This window comes from Kogia breviceps, chromosome 8 (genome assembly GCF_026419965.1).
Source record: "Kogia breviceps isolate mKogBre1 chromosome 8, mKogBre1 haplotype 1, whole genome shotgun sequence".
Classification (NCBI taxonomy): Eukaryota; Metazoa; Chordata; class Mammalia; order Artiodactyla; family Physeteridae; genus Kogia; species Kogia breviceps.
The window spans coordinates 680,552-690,971 of record NC_081317.1 but is presented as its reverse complement, the minus strand read 5'-3'; the positions used below and the strand labels follow the sequence as shown (position 1 = coordinate 690,971).

The 10,420-nt window shown below is 61.9% G+C and overlaps 2 protein-coding genes across 2 annotated transcripts; one reads left to right on the top strand and one right to left on the bottom strand.

Moving 5' to 3' along the window:
• The first annotated feature begins 1,111 nt into the window (after positions 1 to 1,111).
• TUBB4B (tubulin beta 4B class IVb) lies at positions 1,112 to 3,588 on the top strand. The gene is made up of 4 exons (XM_059073370.2): positions 1,112 to 1,271; positions 1,539 to 1,647; positions 1,725 to 1,835; positions 2,366 to 3,588. Exons 1-4 carry the CDS (start codon positions 1,215 to 1,217, stop codon positions 3,424 to 3,426), a joined length of 1,338 nt encoding a protein of 445 aa, XP_058929353.1. The 5' UTR covers positions 1,112 to 1,214; the 3' UTR covers positions 3,427 to 3,588.
• On the bottom strand, positions 3,579 to 7,064 carry CIMIP2A (ciliary microtubule inner protein 2A). Its single transcript, XM_059073376.1, has 7 exons — positions 7,009 to 7,064; positions 5,385 to 5,599; positions 5,050 to 5,300; positions 4,827 to 4,953; positions 4,481 to 4,575; positions 4,096 to 4,213; positions 3,579 to 3,670 (listed from the first exon to the last, which is right to left on the bottom strand). Exons 1-7 carry the CDS (start codon positions 7,062 to 7,064, stop codon positions 3,579 to 3,581), a joined length of 954 nt encoding a protein of 317 aa, XP_058929359.1.
• Between the last annotated feature and the right edge of the window lie 3,356 nt (positions 7,065 to 10,420).

Genomic DNA, 10,420 nt, shown 5'->3' with positions numbered 1-10,420 from the left:
TATAATGCAAGTGTACTGTTTTTTAAAGGATTGATTAAAGGTTTGACCACGTGTAATTTAACTGTTTTTCCTTCATAAATTTTTCTTCCCCCTAAACAAAAGTCAAGGACGAGTAAAAACATTTGTCCACCCAGATGTACTAGTCCGTGGTTGCCCAGAGGCCTGGGCGCTGCCCTCGTCTCCACGCAACTCTGTTCTCTCCTGGGGCCAAGGCCTCAACGCGACTGGCGCAGGGCCAGCGCGGTCTCCACAACAAGCCGCTGCCAGGCAGGGCCCCCTCCCGCCCTGGACTGCCCTGCCCTCCTCTCCTCTCCCCTCCCCTCCCCGCCCACTGGGCCCACCTCTCCCCTCCTCTGCCCCCTCTCCCCGGCCTGGCGCAGCGGCCCCACGTGCTCCCCGACCTGCCCGCGACGGGTGCGGACCAAGGAGGGGAGCAGGAAGCCACAAGGCCTCCGCTGCTCTGGGGGGAGGGCCCGACTCCACCGACACACCCGCCCCGCCGCTGCCGCCCCTTGGCCCCAGAGACCCGTATGTCTCTGCTATGAACGGCTCCGCGCCCCTTCTCGTCTCAGAGACCCCAAAACCTGCGCTCGGCCGCCCTCGAGAGGGCGCAAGGTGGGCCCGGGCTTAAGTTTTCGCCTACCGGGCGCGCCACACCCGCCTTCCCCAGGCCTCGGGCCGGCCCTCCCCCGCCCTCCCCCGCCCTCCCCCGCCCTCCCCGCTTGGCCCCTCCCGAGCCCGCGCCCCCGCCCGCGTGGGTCCCCGCGGCACTGCGGCGGTTACCAGGACGCTGGCCCAGCGCAGCCAATAGCGCCGGCCTGTCGGCGTGCTCTCCGGGGCTAGCCAATGAAAGAACAAATCAATCATTTGAAACACCCAATGGACAGAGCACCGCAGAGCGAGGGGGGGTATTTTGATAGGGAGAGCAGAAGCCGCGGCGGACCAATAAAGGGCCAAAGGCGTTGGGAAGGCGGGCGTTAGGTGGAGAGATTGACGGAGCTTCAGCCAATCAAATGAGGACGCTTGCCAGCCTCGCTCTGGAAGCCCAATACGAGGCTGGCGGGGGCGGGTGCGATGCATATATAAGCACCGGCGGCGAGGCAGTTGTAGCACTCTGCGCGCCAGCTCGTCGGCCTTTGCTGTTAACCTGCCACTGCAGCTGCCCCCCGCCGCCGCCCCCCGCCACCGCCACCGCCGCCGCCGACGCCGACGCCATGAGGGAGATCGTACACCTGCAGGCCGGCCAGTGCGGCAACCAGATCGGCGCCAAGGTGAGCGGGGGCGTCGGGGCCGGCGCAGGTCTTCCGGGCGGGGCGAGCGGGCGGCGGGAAAGATGGCGGCAGCGGGCGGGTGGCGGCGGCCCCGCATTGCGGCCCTGCGCGGCGCCCGAACCGGGGCGGGGGCGGCAGCGAGGGCCCTTGGGGACGGTCTGGCGGCGGCGGCGGGGGAGGGGAGGGCCGCGCCGTCCGGGGCGGGGCCGGCTCCGGGCACCTGAGGCGTGACTCAGCCCCTGTCCGGCCCGCTCGCGTCTCCCGCAGTTTTGGGAGGTGATCAGCGATGAGCATGGCATCGACCCTACCGGCACCTACCACGGGGACAGTGACCTGCAACTGGAGCGGATCAACGTGTACTACAACGAGGCCACGGGTGAGACCCCTGCGCCCTTTCCCCACCCCCCTGCCGCCCCGCGGCCCTCCCCTCGCTGACGCCCTCCCGCCCCCCAGGTGGCAAGTACGTGCCCCGCGCCGTGCTCGTGGACCTGGAGCCCGGCACCATGGACTCCGTGCGCTCGGGGCCTTTCGGGCAGATATTCAGGCCGGACAACTTCGTTTTCGGTGAGCCGCAGGTCGGGCTGGGGGGTGGCTTGCTAGCCAGGGCGGCTCAAAGGTCAAGGGGTGCCCAAGGTCGCCACCTTTAGGACCGCAGAGCCGAGGTCCTGATTCAGTCTGCGCTCACAGTGGAAGCGGGGTTCAAGGACACTCTGCTTCCTCCTCGAGTCATCCAATCTCTTCTCCTAAAGCGGCTTTGAGGGGAAGGCCCAGCTGTCCGCACGCGCGGAAAGAGCAGGCAGATGTAATCTGCCAGCCGTGCAGGCTGAGTCAGAGGCAGTGGCAGCTCATCTGCCCTTGGGAATTGGCGGAGGCTGCCCGTGGGAGCAGCTGGGTTGTTGTTCAACTACTTTACCTTGAACTTTTGATTAGTAATCGGGTACGTCGTTACGTTATTAATTTGGGGGTCCATGTGCTGTACCTGCCGTGGGGGGGTTGTGTGTCGCCTCACGCCATGTCATCTGGCCTTTTTGGCACGGGTGACCACTGGTGACCACATGCGTGGCCGAAGAGCGACTGGCTGCTCTCTTTTGCAGGTCAGAGTGGTGCCGGGAACAACTGGGCCAAGGGGCACTACACAGAAGGTGCAGAGCTGGTGGACTCGGTGCTGGATGTTGTGAGGAAGGAGGCGGAGAGCTGCGACTGCCTGCAGGGCTTCCAGCTGACCCACTCGCTGGGGGGCGGCACCGGGTCCGGGATGGGCACCCTCCTCATCAGTAAGATCCGGGAGGAGTACCCCGACCGCATCATGAACACTTTCAGCGTGGTGCCCTCGCCCAAGGTGTCGGACACAGTGGTGGAGCCCTACAACGCCACCCTTTCCGTCCACCAGCTCGTAGAAAACACAGACGAGACCTACTGCATTGATAACGAGGCTCTCTATGACATCTGCTTCAGAACCCTGAAGTTGACCACGCCCACCTATGGTGACCTGAACCACCTAGTATCGGCCACCATGAGTGGGGTCACCACCTGCCTGCGCTTCCCAGGCCAGCTCAATGCTGACCTGCGCAAGCTGGCTGTCAACATGGTCCCCTTCCCCCGTCTGCACTTCTTCATGCCCGGCTTCGCCCCACTGACCAGCCGGGGCAGCCAGCAGTACCGGGCGCTGACGGTGCCCGAGCTCACCCAGCAGATGTTTGATGCCAAGAACATGATGGCGGCCTGTGACCCCCGCCATGGCCGCTACCTGACCGTGGCTGCCGTGTTCCGGGGCCGCATGTCCATGAAGGAGGTGGACGAGCAGATGCTTAACGTCCAAAACAAGAACAGCAGCTATTTTGTCGAGTGGATCCCCAACAACGTGAAAACAGCTGTTTGTGACATCCCACCCCGCGGGCTAAAAATGTCTGCCACCTTCATCGGCAACAGCACGGCCATCCAGGAGCTGTTCAAGCGCATCTCGGAGCAGTTCACGGCCATGTTCCGCCGCAAGGCCTTCCTGCACTGGTACACGGGCGAGGGCATGGACGAGATGGAGTTCACCGAGGCCGAGAGCAACATGAACGACCTGGTGTCCGAGTACCAGCAGTACCAGGACGCCACGGCCGAGGAGGAGGGGGAGTTTGAGGAGGAGGCCGAGGAGGAGGTGGCCTAGGGCTGTGCGGTACCCGGTAAAGCGTGGAAGCCGTGGGAACTCTTTATTCACTCACAGCCTGTTCTCTGATAGCCCCGTCTTTCTGTGTGTGTATTTGTTCTTCTTCTTGTCTTGACATCACGTGCTGTACAGGTACCACCATTAAAGCGTTTTCATAGCGTCTGGCTGCGCCTCTCCAGTTCCTTCTGATAGACCTTGCGGGTGCTGTTGCTAAACGTCAGCGCGTAGCTGTCCTGCATGGTGGCTGCGAGAGGCACCGTCGCAGCTGAGCCTCTGGGCTCGCCGCTTGCGCAGGGTGGGCACGCGAGTGGCTGCTGGAGGGGTCAGCTCAGCCTGCAAACACGCAGACTCTTGGGGGCTTGGGGCCGCCCTGGGCCCCTGCCTCCTGAAGGCGGGTCTGGCCTGTGCACAGGAAACCTCTAGAAGGCCAGCGTGGTCTGGAGGCAGCTGGCCTCTGTCTGACTTTTAGTGTCAGGGCTGTGAAACCCTTCTACACTGGAGAAGAGGGGACATTGGGTAGTCCTGCCCCAAGGGAATCCTGTGGTCACACAGCTGGGCTTCTGCCTGAGGTTCAGCATAGGTAATGGGGCCCAGCCCCGGACGCCTCCCCACAGTGACCTGTCACCATGACCTTGTCTGGGATGGGGGCGGGGAGCCTACTGCACTCACACGGTATGAACCCCATGTAGAAAGGTGTGAGGCCTCGGCTTCTGTAGATGGTGTTGCTAGGCCACTGCGTTCCCGGCAGCCTCTCGCCCAGGGCACGGATGGGATTTCTGAGCAGGAACTGTGGAAACAGGCAGGTGCTGCCGTGTGCTGCCGCCCCCAACTGGTGACCAGTGAGCAGAACGTCCCAGTGGCTGCAAGGCTGGCATTCTGGGAATGAGTGGCTCGGGGTCTTTTCCCGTCTGTCCACAACACTCTGGAGCAGGGAGCCAAGACCTAGTCAGAAAGACGCCTGGGGGGCGGGGGCGGGCGGAGGGGGAGCAGCCTCCCTCCAGGGAAGCCAGAGCATGGAGACAGCAGTGCCCGCCCAGGGATGGCGCCCACATACCTGGCTCTTGTCGAACTCATCCGTGGCCTGTGCGACCCCATCGCGAAAATTCATCCCTATCACCCAGGCAAACCGAGGGACAAAGCCAGCGTAACCTGGGAAAGGAGGAGCCAGGGTCCCGCTCCCAATCAGGTCCAGCTCCCCCACCACCCCGGGTGTTCACACCTGCTCCCAGAGGGTTAGGGAAGTCTGGACTCCTCTCTCCCCCTAAACAGATAGGAATGGGCCAGCAGGACCTCCCAGTCTTGGGAAGGGCCCATGGGCAGCCTCACTTGCTCTCCCCAGATCCTGCCTGGGCCCGTGGAGCCTTGCGGGGGTGTGTCGTGCCCAGGCCCCAGGCCCCCACCTGAGATGGCCTTGCGCTGGATCAGGTCGGGGTGGTCCAGCTGGGGCGGCCTGTGGAAGCTGCGCATGTGTAGTGTCTCCTGCTGGAGGGCTGGGGGTGGGCACTCTCCCCTCCTGCAGGGGCACAGCTGGAATGGGGAGGGGCAAGTCAGCGCCCCGGCCCCCACGCGGCTCTGGCTGGGCCAAGGCTTGATGCCAGTGCTCCCAGGGTGTCTCTCAATTACCTGGTACTGCGTGGGGGCCTCACAGGCAGGGGTGGTGCTCTTCCAGGCCTCTTCCCCTAATGCCAACCGCAGGCCCGGGTGTCCAAGGTCCCTGGAGTCCCCCTTCCTGCCCGGTGGGCAAGGGGGGTGGGGGGGGTAGCACATGAAGCCTGCAGTCCCGGATACATTCTCTCCTCCCAGCAGCCCCTGGGCACCCACCTCCTGGGGTGGGAACCGGCCCAGGATCTCAGAGTTCTTGTAGGGCTTCAGACCTGTACGGACAGGGCAGCCTTGAGCCACAGCAGGCACGGGGGTGTCCCCGGGGCTGCAGGGCCGGTGGGGGGACGGCGGCTTACTGGTGTACCGGGAGACGTAGGGCTCTGTCAGTTCACGGCAGGACGTACTAGGCGGCTTGGACTTGCTGAAGTCCTCGATGGACTTGGGCCTGGCTATGGGGGATAGGACGGAGCACGGGCTCTTCTGCACGCTGGCGTCCGTGAGCAGCTGCGCCGTGGTGCGCCCATACGTGTTCCCCACCTGGTAGCGCAGCTGCGGGTAGAAGCCGGCATAGCTGTGGAGGAGAGAGGAGCAGGTGTGGATCCAGCCTGCTGGCCACAGGCAAGATCCTCGACCCCGCCTACAGAATGGGGTCACAGCAGTGCCTGCCGTCCAGGGCTCTTGGGGCTTGAATGGGCAGCACAGGCCAAGCACTGAGAACAGGGCTGGCCCACGGGAGGGGAGCTCTGTCATCACCACCAGTGGGGTCCCATCCACCCAGCCAGCTTCCAACAACAAGGGTCTTAAAGATGAGGCAACGGGGAGCTCTGCCCCCCCCCAAAGCATTGCAGGGGTGGTCTGAGGCCCAGGGGAGCCCACTGTACACGAGTCGGTCCCACCAGGAAGGTATGGTGGGCATTTTGGGGCCCAGATGGTGGCCACCCGGGAGACTGGCGGGAGGTGGCAGTTGAGCTGAGCGTCATTGAGGCCTGTGGGGAAGTGGTGTGGGCACCACGGCTAAGCCCTGAGGGCAGCTGATACCCAGTGCTGCCCGGGCCCTGTGCAACATCCAAGGGGTGTGCGTTGCTTCCCTCTTAAAAACTGCTCAAGAGAATGCAGGTTTGTCAGTCAACAGGCTGAGCGAGGCTGGGGCCGAAGGTGAGGGCCTCTTCAGTGTCACCAGAGTTGGGTCTGGTTCTTCCCAGTGTCTTCCTTGCACGTGGTCTGAGTGTGTGTCGGTGTGCACACACGCTCTGCAGGCCTGTTTCTATTCTTAGTTATTAGGTTGTGCTGCACAACATGCAGGATCTGAGTTCCCCGACCAGGGATCCAACCCATGGCCCTTGCAGTGGAAGCTCAGAGTCTTAAACGCTGGACCGCCAGGGAAGTCCCCCGTTTCTGTTGTTGACACGCAGGACACCTAGCAAGGTGGCCTGGCATCGGTGCCCATCAGTTTACTCCAGATGCTCCTCTCCTCTTTATGCTTTTAATTTTTTTTTTTTTTTTGGCCGCGTGGCATGCAGGAGCTTAGTTCCCCGACCAGGGATCGAACCCGTGCCCCCTGCAGTGGAAGCGCAGAGTCCTAACCACTGGACCGCCAGGGAATCCCCAGTTCATCTCCTCTTTAAAGAGCGGAGTGCTGTGTGGAAGGAGAGGCCAGCCTCCCCAGCTGTCGCGCTGTCCCCAGTTTTTGCTCTCGACAGACGTGCTGGCCACCTGAGACGGCTGCACCAGCAGGGCAGATCGGCCGGGCCCTCTCGAACCCGCCCCAGCCCTCCTGCCAGGCCCTCCGGCCCTCACCCCCATTTCCCTGGCCTTCTGGGTCCCAGGCTCCTGCGCAAGGGCCTCACCCTCTGGCCTCAGCTTCCTGGAGACCCAGCTCTGGGGCTCCCCTCACAGCAGAGCAACCTTCAGCCCTTAGGCCCCGGCCTTGCTGCCCCATCCTCGGGGACCCCAGCCTCCCCCCAGGGCCCCGGCGCTTACCCTGGGATGTAGTGAGGTTCCGGCGAGAAGAGGTTGTGCTTCTGAGTAGCCGTCATCGCGCCTCAGCTCTGCCTGGGCTGCCTTCAGCCCCTCCCTTGCCTGCACCTGGCTCCTTCCAGAGAGGAGTCCTTGTTGCCAGGCAACCATTGTGAAGAGGCCCAGCATTGTCGGGCAGCACCTGGGCCAGGCCCCGTCCCACACCCTGTGAGCACTCCTGTTTTACGGGAGGCCCAGGGAGGCGTCTCACTGAGGACAGACCTAGAGCTTGGAAAACGGGGACTGTAATTGCAGCCGAGTCGGTCCTGCTAGGTAGTGAGAGGCGGGGTTGGGTTTGAACGCTTGCTACCCGCAGGAGGCCAGTAGCCAACGGAAGGGCACCCTCCCAGGGTGAGGCTAAGGGAGCCCCACCCCAAGCCCCCTCCTCAGATGCAAGGCCCTGGACGCTTTGGAGGCATTGCCACAAGGTTCCTGAGCTGGGGAGCTGCTGGGACTCTGTCCTAGAGGGTCTTTCCCCTGGAGCTGGGCACTACTTTCCATTGTAAAGAAATCCTGATCTCTGTGTGTGTGTGTGTGTGTGTGTGTAGGGAGGACTTTCTAACCATAAAAACGAAGAAAAATATCATAAAGGGAACGATTAGCAGGTTCAAGTACGTGTCAAAAAAACAGTATAAACAATGCTAAAGGGCAGATGACCAACTGGAGAAGGAGTTTGCAACAAGTGTTCTGTGCAGACGTGATATCAGTGGAAACAACCTTATAAAACAAACCTATGAAACGTTAACGCCCCGATAGAAAAATACACGTGAAATGTGCCTATAGTTAATGAGGGCAGAGCCTCAGTCAAACAAATGCGGATGAAACGCTGATGCTGGCAGTTTCTGATGCTCCTTGCCAGCATGAGGACCACCTCTCATTTGGGGACACAAAGACTGCACAGGCTTTGACCCACCGCTTCCACTTGGCGCGTCTGTCCTGAGGAAATGATCCATGTTCAGCTGAAGACAGGTGTGCACGTCATCTGCCGTGGCGGATGGCAGTATTTGTTATAGGGAGAACTCCCAGCTACCCACGCCCAGTGACAAGGGCTCTGACAAGCTATAGCTTCATCTGTGGGTGATTATGCCCTCAGAGAACACCATGCACCACAGAAGGGCCCCGGAGCAAAGACTGGGAGCCCCCCGCCCTGATAAAAGGTGTCTTTCCTCAGTGAAGTCTCTATCAGTCTGCCTGTCCATCTGGAGCACCTCCCGAGGCCAGGCAGGGTCAGCGTCAGATGGGAGGGCTCTGGAGAGGAAGAGACGGAGCGGGGGTGCGGAGGAGACATTCTTGGCCGGGCCCTGCCTGGATGAGGCCAAGGCCAGGGCTGAGCTGGTTGGCAGGTCAGCTCTGGAGAGCGCCGCAGGGCCCGGGGAGTGCAGATAGACTCTCGCTCACCCGGCCTCGTCATTGTCTTCCTTTGCTTTTCAGCGTCAGCAGCCCCAGCCATTTGTGATACCCTCCAGCCTCTGTGCCCCCAAGAAGACAGGCCTCCCCACCTCAGCCCCACCTGGGCCACCAGGCCTGCCTCTGGGGGGTGCACGGTCCACTCAGAGCCAACCACTGTTGCTCCGCTTTTCCGAGGGCTGGGTTTTCCGCGGGGGCTCCTTTTGCGCTAGGGAGTCTCCCTGGCCGCTGCCCCCAACCCCCACGCCTCCTTCAGCTGGCCCTGCACAGCTAGGTGCCCCCTGGCCCCTGCCCCCTTCTCCACCCTCTGCCAGGGCCTCAGTCCTCCCCGAAGCCCTACTAGAGTGGACCCCAGCCCCCCAAGAGACCCCAAAGTCCAGGAGAGGGGAAGCGCTGGGGCAAGAAAGCACCCAGCACCCCCGGGAATCAGAGCAGTGGCACTGCAGACTGTTGGCACTGAGCACTGCGCTGACCAGCTCAGCCAGCGGGCAACAGAGACAGACCTGTGGCACTCTGGCCTTGGGAGTCTGGCCCAGGGTGGGAGGACCAGGAGCCCTCCTCTCAGCTGCACCACAAGCAATCCCTAGGTCTTAAAACCAGGAGTGGGACCAGCAGGAAGGATGCAGCAGTCCCCTGCAGCTGGGCTGAGGAGGGAGGGCTTTCTGGAGGAGGCTTTCAAGGATGAGTTTGCTGGGCAGCAGGAAGGGAATTTCTGGCAGAGCAAACCTCAGAAGCCAAGGCACATGAAAAGGGAGAGGGTGTGATGTTTGGTGTGGCCAAGCTTGGGAGGACCCCGGGCTGGTGGGACAGAAGGAGGTGAGCTGGAGGGATGGAGAAGCTGCAGAGGGCTGTGTGCTGGGTCCGGGGGCTTGCATGCTTAGCAATGGGGAGCCCACGGAGGGTGCAGGGCAGGCAGTGACTGCTGCAGGTACTGTATGGGCATCTTGCACTGCAAGAGATGAGGGACACCATGGAATCCAGGGCTCACATATGCAGCGAGTTGGGCTGGACCTCAGCCTGAGGGCCTAAGACTTTTGGTTAGCAAGGGGGCTAGATGCTCAAGGTGACAAGAGGACAGCCATCTTTTGCCACCCTGTCACTGCGTGCCCAGGTCTCTGCTAGGCACTCCCTATTTGAAGGCAAACTTAGTTTTGTTTTCTGTTTTTTGTTTTTTTCTGCGGTACGCGGGCCTCTCACTGTTGTGGCCTCCCCCATTGTGGAGCACAAGCTCCGGATGCACAGGCTCAGTGGCCATGGCTCACGGGCCCAGCCGCTCCGCGGCATGTGGAATCCTCCTGGACCGGGGCACGAACCCGTGTCCCCTGCATCGGCAGGCAGACTCTCAACCACTGCGCCACCAGGGAAGCCCCCTGTTTTTTTAAAAAAATAAATTTACTTATTTACTTTTGGTTGCGTTGGGTCTTCGTTACTGTGCACGGGAACGGGGCGGGGGGCGCTACTCTTTGTTGCGGTGCGCGGGCTTCTCATTGCGGTGGCTTCTCTTGTTGCAGAGCACGGGCTCTAGGCGTGCAGGCTTCAGTAGTTGTGGCACCGAGGGCTCAGTAGTTATGGCGCATGGGCTTCGTTGCTCCGCAGCATGTGGGATCTACCCGGCCCAGGGCTCAAACCCGTGTCCCCTGCCTTGGCAGGCGGATTCTTAGCCACTGCGCCACCAGGGAAGTCCCCACACTTAGATTTTGGTCTTTGCGACAACATTACGGTGTGAGCTTCGCCGCGTTGGACAAGGAGGAAACCAAGTTCCCGGATGAGAGAGGGTCGTGCACCTGGTGGGCGCTGTGAGGTCAGCAACAAGATTTTTCATGATTATTAAAACGCTCTTGGCTAAAATATCATCTCTCAATCTCCTGAAGCATACCGCGGCACCCCGACCCCTGTGCTCCATCCCCCTCCTCCGGTGCCCCCTTCCCCCAGGCGCTTCGCAGCACTCGGCCCTCCCTTTGCCCCAACC

Bases quoted from the DNA above. Each gene is read 5' to 3' on its own strand.
- TUBB4B (XM_059073370.2), top strand. From the start codon at position 1,215: ATGAGGGAGATCGTACACCTGCAGGCCGGCCAGTGCGGCAACCAGATC. The intron at 1,648-1,724 runs GTGAGACCCCTG...CCCGCCCCCCAG, and splicing joins GTACTACAACGAGGCCACGG to GTGGCAAGTACGTGCCCCGC. The intron at 1,836-2,365 runs GTGAGCCGCAGG...TCTCTTTTGCAG, and splicing joins GCCGGACAACTTCGTTTTCG to GTCAGAGTGGTGCCGGGAAC.
- CIMIP2A (XM_059073376.1), bottom strand. From the start codon at position 7,064: ATGACGGCTACTCAGAAGCACAACCTCTTCTCGCCGGAACCTCACTAC. The intron at 4,576-4,826 runs GTGGGGGCCTGG...CTCCTTTCCCAG, and splicing joins CCAGCGCAAGGCCATCTCAG to GTTACGCTGGCTTTGTCCCT. The intron at 4,214-4,480 runs GTATGTGGGCGC...CTGTTTCCACAG, and splicing joins ATGAGTTCGACAAGAGCCAG to TTCCTGCTCAGAAATCCCAT.